The 12,989-nt window shown below is 48.0% G+C and overlaps 10 protein-coding genes across 10 annotated transcripts; 4 read left to right on the forward strand and 6 right to left on the reverse strand.

Annotated features, from left to right (window-relative positions):
* Nucleotides 1–375: 375 nt before the first annotated feature.
* BT62DRAFT_1001259 (uncharacterized protein) lies at nt 376–1,117 on the reverse strand (the record flags this gene model as incomplete). The annotated part of the gene is made up of 5 exons (XM_043176706.1): nt 376–482; nt 532–623; nt 673–752; nt 808–920; nt 979–1,117. The coding sequence occupies 5 exons, from the start codon at nt 1,115–1,117 to the stop codon at nt 376–378; spliced, it is 531 nt and encodes a 176-aa protein (XP_043043937.1).
* A 58-nt stretch (nt 1,118–1,175) lies between these two features.
* Nucleotides 1,176–2,505, forward strand: BT62DRAFT_512234 (uncharacterized protein). Its single transcript, XM_043181214.1, has 5 exons — nt 1,176–1,455; nt 1,509–1,609; nt 1,664–1,915; nt 1,962–2,413; nt 2,464–2,505. The coding sequence occupies exons 1-4, from the start codon at nt 1,332–1,334 to the stop codon at nt 2,361–2,363; spliced, it is 879 nt and encodes a 292-aa protein (XP_043043938.1). The 5' UTR covers nt 1,176–1,331; the 3' UTR covers nt 2,364–2,413; nt 2,464–2,505.
* Nucleotides 2,506–3,037: 532 nt separating this feature from the next.
* BT62DRAFT_512561 (uncharacterized protein) lies at nt 3,038–3,701 on the reverse strand. Its single transcript, XM_043181217.1, has 2 exons — nt 3,403–3,701; nt 3,038–3,351 (listed from the first exon to the last, which is right to left on the reverse strand). Exons 1-2 carry the CDS (start codon nt 3,607–3,609, stop codon nt 3,124–3,126), a joined length of 435 nt encoding a protein of 144 aa, XP_043043939.1. The 5' UTR covers nt 3,610–3,701; the 3' UTR covers nt 3,038–3,123.
* A 176-nt stretch (nt 3,702–3,877) lies between these two features.
* BT62DRAFT_927738 (uncharacterized protein) lies at nt 3,878–4,950 on the forward strand. Its single transcript, XM_043185335.1, has 3 exons — nt 3,878–4,558; nt 4,607–4,771; nt 4,837–4,950. The coding sequence occupies exons 1-2, from the start codon at nt 4,350–4,352 to the stop codon at nt 4,755–4,757; spliced, it is 360 nt and encodes a 119-aa protein (XP_043043940.1). The 5' UTR covers nt 3,878–4,349; the 3' UTR covers nt 4,758–4,771; nt 4,837–4,950.
* Nucleotides 4,951–4,954: 4 nt separating this feature from the next.
* Nucleotides 4,955–6,030, reverse strand: BT62DRAFT_512503 (GRIP-domain-containing protein). The gene is made up of 5 exons (XM_043181216.1): nt 5,690–6,030; nt 5,528–5,635; nt 5,213–5,470; nt 5,023–5,160; nt 4,955–4,970 (listed from the first exon to the last, which is right to left on the reverse strand). Exons 1-4 carry the CDS (start codon nt 5,867–5,869, stop codon nt 5,083–5,085), a joined length of 624 nt encoding a protein of 207 aa, XP_043043941.1. The 5' UTR covers nt 5,870–6,030; the 3' UTR covers nt 4,955–4,970; nt 5,023–5,082.
* On the reverse strand, nt 6,031–8,482 carry BT62DRAFT_512469 (uncharacterized protein). The gene is made up of 6 exons (XM_043181215.1): nt 8,455–8,482; nt 7,240–8,400; nt 7,042–7,181; nt 6,940–6,982; nt 6,346–6,887; nt 6,031–6,290 (listed from the first exon to the last, which is right to left on the reverse strand). The coding sequence occupies exons 2-6, from the start codon at nt 8,024–8,026 to the stop codon at nt 6,192–6,194; spliced, it is 1,611 nt and encodes a 536-aa protein (XP_043043942.1). The 5' UTR covers nt 8,027–8,400; nt 8,455–8,482; the 3' UTR covers nt 6,031–6,191.
* BT62DRAFT_1001265 (uncharacterized protein) lies at nt 8,119–9,396 on the reverse strand (the record flags this gene model as incomplete). Its single annotated transcript, XM_043176707.1, has 6 exons — nt 8,119–8,400; nt 8,455–8,739; nt 8,790–8,843; nt 8,897–9,082; nt 9,132–9,232; nt 9,261–9,396. 6 exons carry the CDS (start codon nt 9,394–9,396, stop codon nt 8,119–8,121), a joined length of 1,044 nt encoding a protein of 347 aa, XP_043043943.1.
* Nucleotides 9,340–11,756, forward strand: BT62DRAFT_927740 (translation elongation factor Tu). Its single transcript, XM_043185336.1, has 15 exons — nt 9,340–9,377; nt 9,429–9,500; nt 9,550–9,612; nt 9,660–9,866; nt 9,918–10,274; nt 10,326–10,361; nt 10,412–10,455; nt 10,505–10,589; nt 10,645–10,670; nt 10,721–10,846; nt 10,897–10,915; nt 10,967–11,067; nt 11,122–11,192; nt 11,242–11,270; nt 11,323–11,756. Exons 3-15 carry the CDS (start codon nt 9,594–9,596, stop codon nt 11,355–11,357), a joined length of 1,155 nt encoding a protein of 384 aa, XP_043043944.1. The 5' UTR covers nt 9,340–9,377; nt 9,429–9,500; nt 9,550–9,593; the 3' UTR covers nt 11,358–11,756.
* Nucleotides 11,569–12,501, forward strand: BT62DRAFT_927741 (uncharacterized protein). Its single transcript, XM_043185337.1, has 6 exons — nt 11,569–11,764; nt 11,814–11,963; nt 12,012–12,055; nt 12,109–12,196; nt 12,248–12,285; nt 12,335–12,501. Exons 1-6 carry the CDS (start codon nt 11,638–11,640, stop codon nt 12,389–12,391), a joined length of 504 nt encoding a protein of 167 aa, XP_043043945.1. The 5' UTR covers nt 11,569–11,637; the 3' UTR covers nt 12,392–12,501.
* Nucleotides 12,347–12,941, reverse strand: BT62DRAFT_1072519 (uncharacterized protein; the record flags this gene model as incomplete). The annotated part of the gene is made up of 3 exons (XM_043178867.1): nt 12,347–12,599; nt 12,654–12,769; nt 12,819–12,941. 3 exons carry the CDS (start codon nt 12,939–12,941, stop codon nt 12,512–12,514), a joined length of 327 nt encoding a protein of 108 aa, XP_043043946.1. The 3' UTR covers nt 12,347–12,511.
* Nucleotides 12,942–12,989: the final 48 nt, after the last annotated feature.

Genomic DNA, 12,989 nt, shown 5'->3' on the forward strand with positions numbered 1-12,989 from the left:
GCCGCCCAAGAGGCGACTGATACGTGGATCGTGTGGCAATGACATGCTCGAACGAGATATGGCAGAGAAGAGAATCTTCTATTTCGACAACGGGATCAAAAACAACGGCCGGCTGCTCAGATACTTCGCTGTTTCTCCAAGAGGACATGCTTACGAAAACGACAACCAAGTCCGACACGGTTCATGCGCAGCGTCCTGAATAAAACTAGTGTGAAAGGATTAGCTGTTACCCCATGACCTGGCAGATCGCGAGAATAGGAAAGAAAGAGCTCAAAAACTGGATTCCATAGACGACGTGGCAATATTACGACGACAAGAGACATAATATACCGTGGTCCGATCGTAAAAGAAGAAAACCCAAGGCCATTCGCTGAATCACCACACCTTGAAGAAAGGTCGCTTCATGAAGTCAATCTTCAACTTAAGACAGACCAAGTCTTCGTCTTCGACAGTGTAGCCTAATACATCCACGGAGAATTTGCCTGTGAATTCACAATAAGGGCAGACCCTTCTCGTATAAATATAACTCACTGGGTGGGATCTCTTTAGGTAATGACACCGTTTGCTTGACGGTGTAGGAACCAGGCTCGACAGGGCAGCTGATGCTCGCGTTAGCATTGCGTCTGTAGATAGATAAGGTGCTGATCCAAGTCGAACTTTACGGAGACGCACGCTTCTTCACAAAGATCAAACGATTTATGTAGTATCTTGATAAGACCCAACTTCACAGTAACGTCCGCGTAAGCCCCCTCCTAAAAAGCTAGGTGAGAAGAGGATCGCATCTTTGGGTAGAAGATAACGCCAAACCTCAATTGTCTCCTGAACGTAACCTTTCACGGTCACAGTGAGATCTTCACCAGGCTTTGGTGGGTCAGGTTTAATCTTGATATACTCTAACTGAATAATGTCCGATGGGAGTCCTTGGTGAGACACGAATTAGATGTCTGGTAGTCGTAGATAGCAGTGACGATTACTTACCGCAGTCGTCGTAGTCCCAGCTCTGCGACGTGTGAGCCTCTTCACCTCCCTGAAGAGACACCTGGGTGTCAGGATTGGACAGAACCATCGTTGCAGCAGCAGCGACAAGGAATAACGACACCAAGGTTGAACGGAACATGGAGGTACGAGTGCAAGTGTGGCTGTGTGATGGGGGTTGCCATAAGAGGACGAGATAAAACAGGTGTAAATACTTCGTTGGTGCAGCATCGCTTTGCACAGTAGCCGTCGTCTTGCTTACTTCTCCTTTTCCTACCACCACATCTTCTTCATTTCAAGTCGTTCGTGGTTGGCTTGTCCTTCTCTTGACGAGTAAGGAGTCATCCACTATCACTATGAAGCCAAGAGAATACTGTTGTTGCGCCCTTCCTCTCATCAATGCCGGAATGTACGCTGCGTTGACGGAGCAATTCGTCGCCGCTTTTGTCGTAGGCATCCTTTCAATGGTGACGCCGTCTAGTAAGTACCTGTTCTAGGTAGTTCAGTATGCCCCTTATGTATATTTTAACCAGTTGTCGGCGCCGCCACTCCCTCATTTGCATCGTGGCTATTCGGAATCGTTTGCCTCGTCACGGCGGCTGTGCAAGTTTTGGGTTTCATCGCAGTCGCGAAAGTAAATGACGACCGTTCGCAGCTTTTCCTCCGGTTTCTTACCAAGTTATCTCAGGAAAAATCTGTTTTATTTCGTCGATACCTGAGCCTCCATACCATTATGACCCTCGCGGTTTTCTCGCTGGCAGCGGCTTGGACAATTATTTCTGCAACTCGTCATTCTACCGCCAAGTCAAATTGCACCAACGAGTTCTATGATACTTCCGATAGTGCCCAAGCATCAGAAGCCGATACCCTCTGCCAGATTTTCCCGTGGGTTGATGTAGGTATCATGGGCGGGTTGTGGGTTTTATTCGCCATTGTGCATGTGCGTCATATTTCGAATCACGGTATCCTCACTAAACTGTGTCTAGGTTTATTTATATGTGGTCTTGTGCTCGTATAGCTCCATGCAACAGAAAGATCATGCCAAGTACAACGCCCTCAACGACTCTGCAAACGCATTCAATGATAGTATTCCTATGAATACCCGCGGTGACCCTTGGGACACTAGACCTTCCACTGACGCACCATATGGACATGGCCATACTCGACAAGCTAGTGATATGAGCATGTCTGATGTCATGGCGCAGCCCGTGCGAAGACCAACGGATGAAATTTCTGAATACAACTATTCACAGTATCCACCACAGCCTGCAAATGCCCACATGACAGACGAAACTCCAACGCCCAAGTATAGCGATTCGTTCTATGGGGGACCATCACCTCATGGTGAAAAGCCTGCTCCTACACAGGCTCATCCGGGTCAGTCATGATTCGCTCTAGCGATGGTTCTAGCTGGGCAGCATTTGTGGCGGTCAAGCTGGTCTGTCGATGTTTTTTTTTTCATGTCCAATGTGGTTTCAGCTAAAGGAGTTGTGCAGCCGAGGGCTCATTTCGGAGGAAGACTCCTCGTTTAGTGAAAGTTCAACAACCATGGGGCTAGCTGAACATCTACATATTACCATCGGACTTTTCTATAGTTGTCAAAGAGATATTGTTTACTGTACTATCTGATGATCTGTTCTACACGTTTTCGTTCTGCTACCACGGTCCCAATGTGAGTGAAAACCCTGAAGCCCGAGCTAATAATAACATGGCAGTTAATATACCGCACATTCAGTACCGTATCGCGGAAGGTGAGAAATACTTCTCGCGCAGGCTGGCGAAAGAGAAACGAAACCTCGACCTTATCACACAATTTATTACTTCCCTCTGTTGCTCCGAGAGAGGATTGTGTACCCAGCGTTGGATTTCTCTACTACGACAGAGGCAGATAATGCGATGATGAACGCGCTTCGTAATTCGCGAATAGTGACAAAAGATAGGGCAAAATACTCTAGCAACGGTAGACTGCGCAAACATGACGCAAGAGACATGCTAGCCAGTTTACTGTACCCGAGTAAAACAAGCTTTCACAGGCCCGCGGCAGACCCGAGACTAGAAACTGGAAATATCGATCAGTGATTTCGGACCCCATTCTGTTACCTTGAGCATAACAAAAACTTTGCAGGTTGGAGTCATTGAATTACTCCTTCATGTGGTGATCCAAATGATGTTGGTAACACCTCGTAAGGTCAGGTGTGAAAAGACTGGTATCTGCATCATCTTACTGAGTCTGACGCGACCAAACAATCGAAAGACTCGGGAAAAATGGTCTGAAAGACAACGCTTTGGGTTGGAGGATCGAGAAAGAGTTCGTAGGAATGCAACTGGAAGGAAACATGGCGAGCTTAAATTGTAGGGACAACCGTGCGCCAGGAACTGATGAGACAGCATGATTAATGAATATTTCCTTGGAGAAATAGATCTCACGAGTTGGATCCTCAAACCTGCAGTCAAACATGTGGGGGAGCCTGGGTCATTTTTCCCAAAGCTAGATAAGTTAGGCATAAGACTGGTACCGTCTGCCTGCATGTCAACAGGATGCCGCACCAAAGATGCGTGGGGAACGCGCCTGATCAGAGTAGCTGATAATTCTTCCGTCGTCTGTGACATCCGTAAACAGAATTTTGGAGGCATGGGCCTCAGGTACGTTGGAAATGAAGACCGCTACTTGGTGCTCGTGTTCGTACGCCCTGTAATTGGCAGCCTCGCGGGTAATCTGCTTGCAGGTATGGGCATTGGACGGCTGGGCCTGGCATCGACACACTGGTGATTGGCAAGGAAGACGTCGTAGATGAAGAGACGAGCGGGATAGTCAGGAATGTCAACATGTAGTACAAGCGTCAGATCGGGCCGGCAGATCATTTATGATCGTGGCAGCCACAGTCATTGGCACAAGGTCCATAAGGTCACTCTGGGCTTCCAAGGCGTGCAATGCGCCTCATTGTTTTGGCGTGTTCTGGTTCCCCCTGCTTCCCGTGTCTCGCTGCCGGCCTGTCTTCCTTTGCAATGGACCCTAGGAGGCACAATACAGCATTTGGACCAATTCGGTCTTTGCCCGCCCTGTATTATTGTGTCAACAGTCTGACAACAGTCATTCATGTTTATGGCAACCACTTTTCTATCGTTTTATTCTTTCCGCCTTCTCTGTTTTCCATATCAACGTAACCAATCTGTTCCTTGGTCTCCGCCAGCATTGCCGTAACCTGAGCGCCACATTCTCTCCAGCAAGTAGTAAGAAGAAGAGCCCTTGTACTTGTTTGCCTTGCCTCCGTTCTTCTCTCCTCGCCCATCTACTCTTGAGTCGCCATTTCATTTCCAAGCGTGCTGGAGCCCGAATACCTATCACCCTTTTCTCTCAAACGACACCCACCTTCATGCCTTCCGTTTCCCAGAGCTATGATGTTCTCATTAATTTTGTCAACGACACATCCGATTGTGTTTCAATTCAACTCTTGAGGGACTACGGACGAGAAGGCGGCGCCTTTACCATCATCCAGCCGTCTGATTCAGTCACCCTCGTGCTTGAATCCGGGTCCCTCTATCAGTATTGTCTAAAGACACGCATCAACGTCGCGAGTGTGATGTGAAGCCCATTTTCTATCTGATAAATCTCTTACTAATGCCTTCATAGCGTGCGCCCCTGGAGAGACATTCATTGCAATGTATCTATCCTTTTCATTGACGGTACATCCCGCACCACCGACTATCCATCGTCCGTCAGCGGAATCATCGTGGATCGTTTGTGGAGAGATCATCGATTCAGTATATGGGATAATCCTTAGTACTTGGGTCTATGGTGAGTGTGTCTGAAAAACATCGTACGCCTCTGATTGGCCTCTCATCACTCCCTGCCCACTGCAGGTCTTGCCAAGGCACGACATCCTTCATATACAACTAATTATTTATATACATAATATCACCGTGTCTTCACTGTCTATCTGGGGATGAGGCTCATTTAATATTATATTGTCCCACTTCCACAGGGTTGGCATTTTCTAAGTTCCGGCATTAGCGCAGTAAGTATATAGGATCTATTGTGGTATATACAATAAGAACAGCAGACGTGGGGCCACATTTTTTCCCAGCCAAATATAGCGGTCTTGGAAGTTAGACCTTGGCCATCAGTCTGCGTGTTTCTTGCGGTGTAAACCTCAAGATGATGGAGAGCACCTTGACGAGATTGGGCTGCATGCAGCGACTGTTAGACAGAGAGGAGAAATATTCTGGGAACACTGACCCTCATTTCCTTGTGTTCAAGGAACTGCAGAACAACATTACGAAGATACTCCAGGTTGACCTCCTCGTCATTCTTATTGGACATGGCCGAGTCGGGTCGGGGTGAACTGGTAGGCGAAGGGGTCTGGGATGGCGGAGGTGATCGGGCATCCGATTGGACGCTCTCACCTCTTGTCGTCCAGTAGCCGACGCCGGGGTTGCGTTGCCGCTCTAACAGAGCAGCCGACGACTGGACTTTCCTCAGCTCTTCGCGCAACGTCTAGTTAATCACACGAGAAATCAATAACGGGAAGGATCGAATATGAAATGAAGATACCTTGTTGCTCACTCGAAGCTGGGCTTCTCGAGATTTACCCTCCTCCACATTTTGTTCCAATGCAGTTATTCTTGCGATATATTCTGATTGGTGGGATCTAGCGCTGTTCTGCAATTGAAATGAGATCATCAAAAAGCCACATTCAAGTACGTTGACACTTACTTCGGCAACTTGGGTCTGATTCAGCTGCGAATGCAGCTCATCAGTCTGCTTACGTTGCGTATCAAGCTCCTCGCGGAGCTGAGAAATGTCTTGGTGAAGCTGATTCACAACACCTTCATCTTGCTCCTTGGATTTCACTGTTTTTCCCAGCGCGCGCTTCAGTTCTTCAGTTTCCTTCATCTTTTCACGAAGTTTGCGACTCCACTCGGCTTCGGTGTCGTTTCGCTCTTTCTCTATAATAGAGATACCGCGCTGTAATTCCGTGACTTTAGCTTCGTATTTGGTCTCAGTGGCCGCCAGTAGTCGAGCGACCTCTTCAGAAGAAGTCCCAGACTCGCGTGGTAGATTCTCCAGCCCTTGCTGTGCATCGAGTAATTCTTCATTCAGAAAAGAGACACGGTCCTCCAGTTCTCGCAACTGGTACTGAAGTTCAGTGTTCTGGCCTTGAGTCACTTCAAGCAGAGACTGTGAGGATTCAAGCTCTGCTTGCCGCAACTGCAGCTCATCGAAAAGAGAATTTTTGTCCTTTGTTAGGCATTCGAGAGAAGATTGCAGTTGGATGATGTGAGAACTCTTCGCCGAAAGTTCTTTGGCATGAGAACTCTTCGAGGAGACAGTCAACCATCAAGGTAGTTGTAGCACTAAGGTCCACTCACATTTGTGGTCACAGCATCTAGCTCAAACTGCCCCTTCTGTGTCGCCAATTCTTTCTCATATCGATCCTTAAGAGCGGCGATCTCTTTGTCAAATTGAACTTTCAATCCTGCTATCGTTTTCTCCCTCTCCGCATTGGCAGCATCGATGTCTTTCCGAAGACGAAATTTCTCTGTCGCATCCCTGTCTTTATATTCCTTCTCCTGTTCTCGAAGAGCAGAAGCCTGCTTCATCGCTTCTTCCTTCTCTTTCTCGGATTTGACTAGCTTTTGACGGACAGTCTTTAGCAAACTGATAGCTTTCGTACGCTTCTCCTCCTCGTCCTTCGCTGTTTCCTTGACCTTAGCGATCTCTGCCTGCATCGAGTCTAATTCTGCCTTTTGCTTAGCAATGTCGTCCTCGTTTTGAGAAAGTGAACTTTGAGACGCTTTCAGCAAGACTTCGGATTCATTCAGCTGCGAGCGAAGGTAGTGGATGAGTTCCGATTGAGATTTTGATTCTAGGCGGTGAGTATCTCTCATTTCCTCAATCCGCTCGTCTTGGGCTGGAGATGTCGTATCTCAGTATCATCATCCTCTCAAGTAGAAATACCTTACTCTCAAGTTTCGCGTCAAGACGCATGATTTCCTCCTGAGACATCTGCATAGGAAATGTTATTTAGTACATGAAACAGTGACATAATGGACAAGTGAAATCACCTTTGCTTTCACTGACACATTCTGCAAGTAGTCTCGTAAAGCATCACTCTCTTTGAGTGTTTCCAATGGGGTCAGTTCTCGGAGAACAGCATCCACAGCAAACTTTTCCGCTTGAAGTCTTTTCAATGACGTTGAAACATCTAAGGTTAGGTATATCGTTGACATTGAACAGTAGTCATAACAAACATAGCAACTCGCCCGCAAAGCGTTGCTCAACCAACTTGAGCCTGTCTTGAAGAGCATCAACATCAACGTCTTCACCAGAAGCAAAGGGCTCCTCCGTAACGGGTCCTGACTCTTCTGCAACGGGCTTATTCGTAACAGAATCTCCTGCAGCGGGATCTGGTATGGATTTGGTATCAGGTTCAGCAGGCAACGGAACTTGTGGTATAGGCTCTTCCGGTATATGTACTGTATTTGGAGAAGCATCGCTGTCTCGTTCGGCAGGACGCTCGCGTTTGGGTGGTTCATTCTCTATTAGAGTTAAAGGTGGAATAAGAGGCTGAAAGGGGACTTCAGGTTCCGTTGGCGTTTCTTCCAGTACCGGTGGTAATGGCGGAGAATCTGGTAGAGGAGTCGAAGAGGGAGACAGTGGATGCTCCATGGCAGGCGCTTGAGGAGCTGGAGATGCCCTAGCAGAGACATCTGGAGTAGGGCCATTGGAAACATCTCCAATGGTAAAAGACGCGCGCAGACGCTCTTCAAGGCTGGATTTTGGGAGATGGTCCCGGGCGACATTGGAAGTTGGACTCCTGGGTGAAGTACTTGGACTAGCAGAGCGTGGAGGTGCAAATGATTTGCGAAGATTGGATAAAGCCGACTCTGCTAATTGACTGGACGACAAAGGAGAAGTCGAGCGCCCCGCCAAGTCGAGTGAGGCTGAGCGAGAATGCGGTTCGTGTTGCTGGCCAGATCCGTCGCCGTCGAGACTGCGACGTGGTTGTGGCGCAAATGTTTCGACAGCATGTCGGAGCTGAGAAAACATGGATAAGGAAGAGAACTCAGTGCTGGTCACCGACTAAAAGCAATGTACATCACGTGAATTCGAGTATACAGGGTCTACATATGCGAACTCTTTTATGATGTAGACGGTGACAAATCCACCTCCTTCCCTTTCCCATTACTAGTAGCAGTGGGTAGCATATACGATGGTGTAGACGACTCAGTCGAGCCTAATGGCGAAGGTGCACCTGCCAACTGCCAGGCTGGTATTGACGGACGTCCAGGTGTCGGCAATGGGGACGACGGTGAGCTGGAGATACTAGGACCCCGACTTAACAATAGAGCCTTCAACGACTTCAACTCCTGCTGAAGCTCTGCCAAAGATTGGGTTTGTGAATCCTTGTTTCTGTCGATCATCTGTAGCGAAAAATAATATTATCAGCAACGGAGAGCAATACATGATTTACATACCTTTGGAAGCATCTCGCGTATCGTGTTGACCTCATCCCTAATCTCACGCATCTCATCTCGTGTTTTAAGTTCACTTCCCCTCATCTCCGTAACGACGAGCTCTATATCCTTGGTCGTTTTGTCAACTTTCTCTTTCTGCTCCTCGACAGCAGCCCTGACAAGTGCCGTCTCCGCTTGTATTTCTTTGAGCAAGGCCTCAGCAGCGTCGAACTGGGCATTTAGAGCATCCCGGTCTTGTTCGTATGCCGTCGTGCTAGGTGGTTGCAAGTGCGGTAAGAGATATTTCTTTAGAAGCAATTGACTATTAGCTTTTTAAGACAAAAACAGTAGCGCACCTTGAACAGCGCAACTGCACCATATGTTATTGTTCCTGACACGACTGCCGTTATCTATGACGCGTTCATTTCAGAAAGTGAAGCAAGGTGATGATCTAGCAACAGACGAAATAGTCTCGCCAATCCCACTGTGTTGAAGCAGCAGCCGGAAATGCAGACACCGGATAAGATGCTGGATAAGAAATGGGAGCTGATGGATTAGATGACTGGCGCAGAGCAAGGTCGATTTCCTGTGAATTTAAACCCTTTGACTCCAAGAATTGAATCCGTTGAGCCAGCGGTGAGGCTTGAGACTGCATTTCCGTACATCAGAGCAGCAAGTCGGGAGGATGGTAAGCATACTTTAGGGTCAGACAGGAAAGCGACGGCATTTCGCAGGAGCTCTTGACGGTCTGGGGTAGACATTGGATACGCCGTGTCGCTGGCGCGTGAATTGCTCTCAGCTGGCCCGGCTCCGCCCCGCCGGCCGACATCGGCAGTTTCCGGCGGTCAAAATTTCAGCGACGGTGGTTCCCCTTTTCTCCCCGTCTATCATGTTACCGTTCGCGGCCTCAAGAGGCGCCTCTTGCGGGCTGCTCGCTGCACGAGGTATACATTCATGAATCATTCTGTGCACTCTCACTTAGTGCTGCTCTTCAGTTGCTGTTTTCAATGCGACTTCGCGTCGTCTGGTTCCAAAACTCTCCGTTTCCTGGACTCCCTTGGTTTGGGGTACGCTTAGCATTCAGCGTATTCACAATTGGGACTGACTGTCACCCAGGAACGCGAGGCTATGCAGAAGTGTACAATAGGACCAAGCCCCACATGAACATTGGAACGATTGGCATGCATCTTCCTCGCATATCTATTCATTCGTCTCAATATTCTTAGGCCACGTCGACCATGGGAAGACTACTCTCACTGCTGCCATCACCAAGTGTCTTGCTGAGAAGGGAGGTGCCCAGTTCACCGACTACAATATGATAGACAAGGCTCCCGAAGAAAGAGCTCGTGGCATCACTATCAACGCTGCTCATGTCGAATACGAGACGGAAACACGGCATTACGGGCACATAGATTGTCCCGGCCACGCTGACTGTAGGTTTTCTGACTCTTCTACTGTTACGAATATCGACACTGTTGCCTTAGACATTAAGAACATGATCACTGGTGCTGCACAAATGGATGGCGCAATCATTGTCGTGTCGGCTACTGACGGTCAAATGCCTCAAACACGGGAGCATCTTCTCCTTGCTCGTCAAGTCGGTGTCAAGAAACTCGTTGTCTTCATTAACAAGGTTGACCAAATCTCGGACCCGGAAATGTTGGAGCTTGTTGATATGGAAATGCGAGACCTTCTTGGAACTTACAATTTCGATGGCGAAAACACTCCAATAATTATGGGTTCCGCGCTGGCTGCTTTGGAAGGTCGTGACCCAGAGATAGGTTCCAAGAAGATTGTCGAGTTAGTGCAAGCATGTGACGATTGGTTGGATCTCCCTCTTCGTAATGTCATGTCCCTTTCCTTATCTTCAGACTCGTTGACCATGTTTACAGGTGACCTTGAGAAGCCTTTCCTACTTCCTGTCGAAGGTATGGCTCTGCTACCAGCCGCAATGGCACAATACTAAGTTTAAATCTAGATGTTTTCTCCATCTCCGGACGTGGAACCGTTGCCACTGGCCGAGTAAGCCTCTATCAACTGTTTGAATTTGTGCCACTTCATTCCACTCTAGGTTGAACGCGGTGTTGCCTCCAAAGGGACTGAAGTTGAGGTTCTCGGTCTGGGTGAATCGTTCAAGACTACCCTTACCGGTATTGGTATGCTCTATGACGGCTTCATCCAAAAATTCTGCGCCTCATCTCGTAATTGCAGAAATGTTCCACAAAGAACTTGACCGGGTGAGTGGTCAGCAGGTGATTGAAAGTTCATATGCTCACAGGAGATGCAGGCCGAGGCTGGCGATAACATGGGTGCTCTGCTCCGTGGTGTAAAGCGTGAACAAGTCAAACGCGGCCAAGTCATCATCGCTCCTGGTTCCATGAAGGCCGTTAAGGTTTTTAAGGCCCAAATCTATGTGCGTGGTCTTATTGGTCTTCGATGATACCTCATAACCATGCCATTTAGGTTTTGACTAAAGACGAAGGTATTATCTCCACCATTTTCTACTTGATCTCGCCTAACTGCTCTCTTATAGGCGGACGTTACACTCCTTTTACCTCCGGATATAAGCCTCAACTATTCTTGCGTACTGCCGACGTTTCGGTTGAACTGAAATTCGACGACCCGGCCAAGATGGTGACTTCCTCTACCAAATTTTCCATAATAGAATCTGAACACATAACCTCTTAGGCCATGCCTGGTGACAACGTTGAGCTGGAATGCAATCTCCACTCGTCTGTCGCGTTGGAGGTTGGGTCTCGGTATGCGCCTGCTACGGTTACCAAACGAATCCGTTGACTTTTGATTTAGTTTCACTCTCCGTGAGGGCCACAAAACTAGTAAGTCACCTCATTTTTTTCGTCTAAGATCTGATTCTTACTGTCGCTGTAGTCGCCACCGGTGTCGTGGTTGAGACCAAAGAGTAGAGGACAAATACCGTCCTATACTTGAATTCATTGCATTCCCCACTCATTATCTCTGTAAAGTATAATGCAAACCGGATTCAAAAAACGATCTATATGTAGATAGTGGGAACCTGTAGTCCAGTAATAGGAAGGCAGTGGGTGAATTACGGGCAGTCCGACAATTTGGAATCTGAGCGGGAATGAATAGAAGCGGTGTTCCGGTGTCCGTTTATGGCTTTCGAATTTTTACAATTTTTACTGTAGTCGCTGCCTTTTGTTGCGTTTCTATCTCTGTTCAACGATGCAATCAGTCCTCCGAAACGTCACCAAGGCAGGCCCACTGTACTCTCTGGCACGCAACATTAGGTTAGCAGCACCGTTAACCCAAAGGCCCTGCGTTCGACCTCAGTTCATTCGAACTCTCGTTAGTGCGTCACTGTCGAGCCGTGCAGTCTCTTGCTTCTGAAATCTTGATAGCAAAGCGTTACACGAAGGATCACGAAACCGTCACCTATGATGATTCGACGGGAATTGGCATTGTGACCATTACCAACCACGCTCAATCGTCTCTCGGAGATGTCGTTTTCGTGGAATTGGCTGAGATAGGGACTGAGGTGGAGCAAGGAGGTATGCGGCCCCTTCCTTGGGATTTTTGTGATACTCAGCAAGTCATAGGCCATATAGGAGCGGTGGAAAGTGTCAAGGCTGCGTCAGATATCGTATGTCCACCGTTCACTCGTTGAAGAGATATTTTACTCAATTCTTCAACCAGTATGCCCCAGTTTCTGGCCTCGTGGAGGAAATCAACGCTGCACTAGCCTCTCAGCCAGGATTGTTGAACAAATCTCCTGAAGAGAAAGGTGTGTTCGGTGACTCAGTTGGCCGTTGGCTCCGAAGTAATATCATTGTAGGTTGGCTATGCAAAATCAAAATTTCGGATCCGTCTGAGGTACATCCTATTTCTCCTATGCAACGCCATTGACTGAACATAATTCCAGCTAGAAGGGTTGCTTACGGAGGAGCAGTATAAGGCTGAGTATAACATTGAATCTTGAAAAGCTCGCACAACGTCCTAGGGCCTCAACTGCTCGGATATAGAACATAGACTTTAGATTATATTATTTCTTGCGCAGAGCCGTTGTCATGTAATGAAATTGGGATTAAGAGTCGAAAGACTATGATTTCTGTGACGGCTCGTATTTGTACTTCTCGCCACGCGCCTCCATTCGTTGTTTGGCCTCTTCTAAAGCCCATGTCTGAATACTGTTGTGCGACTGATAAGTAGTGTTAACAGAGTGATGTCAAGGCGAAACGTACCTTGTGTCAGGCTTGTAGTACAGCATCACCGATGCGAAGGCCATTGTACCAAACATCCCAATGTACCAAATGTTCTCCCAATCTTCCTTCACTCGCTTCTGGCCCGGCGGGGGAGGCTGTTCAACGATTAAGTTGTATTCTGAACGGGCGAGCATAGGAACCCACCTTTTCACCGAAGAGCCATCCGGAAGGTTCGTTGTACTGAGGGGTGCCATGCGACGCAAATCGCCGCCCGTGCAGACGAGGAGCTCCTCCGCGCAGCAAGCGCAGAGTAATGCTTTGTATCATGAGAGTCGACTATTGAGGAGGTCGTGGGGAAACTCGTGCCAAGTTCTT

Source organism: Guyanagaster necrorhizus, assembly GCF_019112545.1.
Source record: "Guyanagaster necrorhizus MCA 3950 unplaced genomic scaffold BT62scaffold_4, whole genome shotgun sequence".
NCBI classification, from domain to species: domain Eukaryota; kingdom Fungi; phylum Basidiomycota; class Agaricomycetes; order Agaricales; family Physalacriaceae; genus Guyanagaster; species Guyanagaster necrorhizus.

Bases quoted from the DNA above. Each gene is read 5' to 3' on its own strand.
- BT62DRAFT_512469 (XM_043181215.1), bottom strand. From the start codon at position 8,026: ATGTTTTCTCAGCTCCGACATGCTGTCGAAACATTTGCGCCACAACCA. The intron at 6,983-7,041 runs GTGATTTCACTT...TTTCCTATGCAG, and splicing joins ATGTGTCAGTGAAAGCAAAG to ATGTCTCAGGAGGAAATCAT. The intron at 6,888-6,939 runs GTAAGGTATTTC...CGACATCTCCAG, and splicing joins TCTTGACGCGAAACTTGAGA to CCCAAGACGAGCGGATTGAG.
- BT62DRAFT_927741 (XM_043185337.1), top strand. From the start codon at position 11,638: ATGCAATCAGTCCTCCGAAACGTCACCAAGGCAGGCCCACTGTACTCT. The intron at 12,056-12,108 runs GTATGTCCACCG...TTCTTCAACCAG, and splicing joins TCAAGGCTGCGTCAGATATC to TATGCCCCAGTTTCTGGCCT. The intron at 12,286-12,334 runs GTACATCCTATT...ACATAATTCCAG, and splicing joins AAATTTCGGATCCGTCTGAG to CTAGAAGGGTTGCTTACGGA.
- BT62DRAFT_512234 (XM_043181214.1), top strand. From the start codon at position 1,332: ATGAAGCCAAGAGAATACTGTTGTTGCGCCCTTCCTCTCATCAATGCC. The intron at 1,456-1,508 runs GTAAGTACCTGT...TATTTTAACCAG, and splicing joins TTCAATGGTGACGCCGTCTA to TTGTCGGCGCCGCCACTCCC. The intron at 1,916-1,961 runs GTGCGTCATATT...AACTGTGTCTAG, and splicing joins TTTTATTCGCCATTGTGCAT to GTTTATTTATATGTGGTCTT.
- BT62DRAFT_927738 (XM_043185335.1), top strand. From the start codon at position 4,350: ATGCCTTCCGTTTCCCAGAGCTATGATGTTCTCATTAATTTTGTCAAC. The intron at 4,559-4,606 runs GTGAAGCCCATT...ATGCCTTCATAG, and splicing joins ATCAACGTCGCGAGTGTGAT to CGTGCGCCCCTGGAGAGACA.
- BT62DRAFT_927740 (XM_043185336.1), top strand. The intron at 10,362-10,411 runs GTATGGCTCTGC...GTTTAAATCTAG, and splicing joins TTTCCTACTTCCTGTCGAAG to ATGTTTTCTCCATCTCCGGA. The intron at 11,068-11,121 runs GTGACTTCCTCT...ATAACCTCTTAG, and splicing joins TCGACGACCCGGCCAAGATG to GCCATGCCTGGTGACAACGT.
- BT62DRAFT_512561 (XM_043181217.1), bottom strand. From the start codon at position 3,609: ATGCCTCCAAAATTCTGTTTACGGATGTCACAGACGACGGAAGAATTA. The intron at 3,352-3,402 runs GTGAGATCTATT...CTGTCTCATCAG, and splicing joins CAGGTTTGAGGATCCAACTC to TTCCTGGCGCACGGTTGTCC.
- BT62DRAFT_512503 (XM_043181216.1), bottom strand. From the start codon at position 5,869: ATGAAGGAAACTGAAGAACTGAAGCGCGCGCTGGGAAAAACAGTGAAA. The intron at 5,636-5,689 runs GTAAGTGTCAAC...TTTCAATTGCAG, and splicing joins ATCAGACCCAAGTTGCCGAA to AACAGCGCTAGATCCCACCA. The intron at 5,161-5,212 runs GTCAGTGTTCCC...CGCTGCATGCAG, and splicing joins TTGAACACAAGGAAATGAGG to CCCAATCTCGTCAAGGTGCT.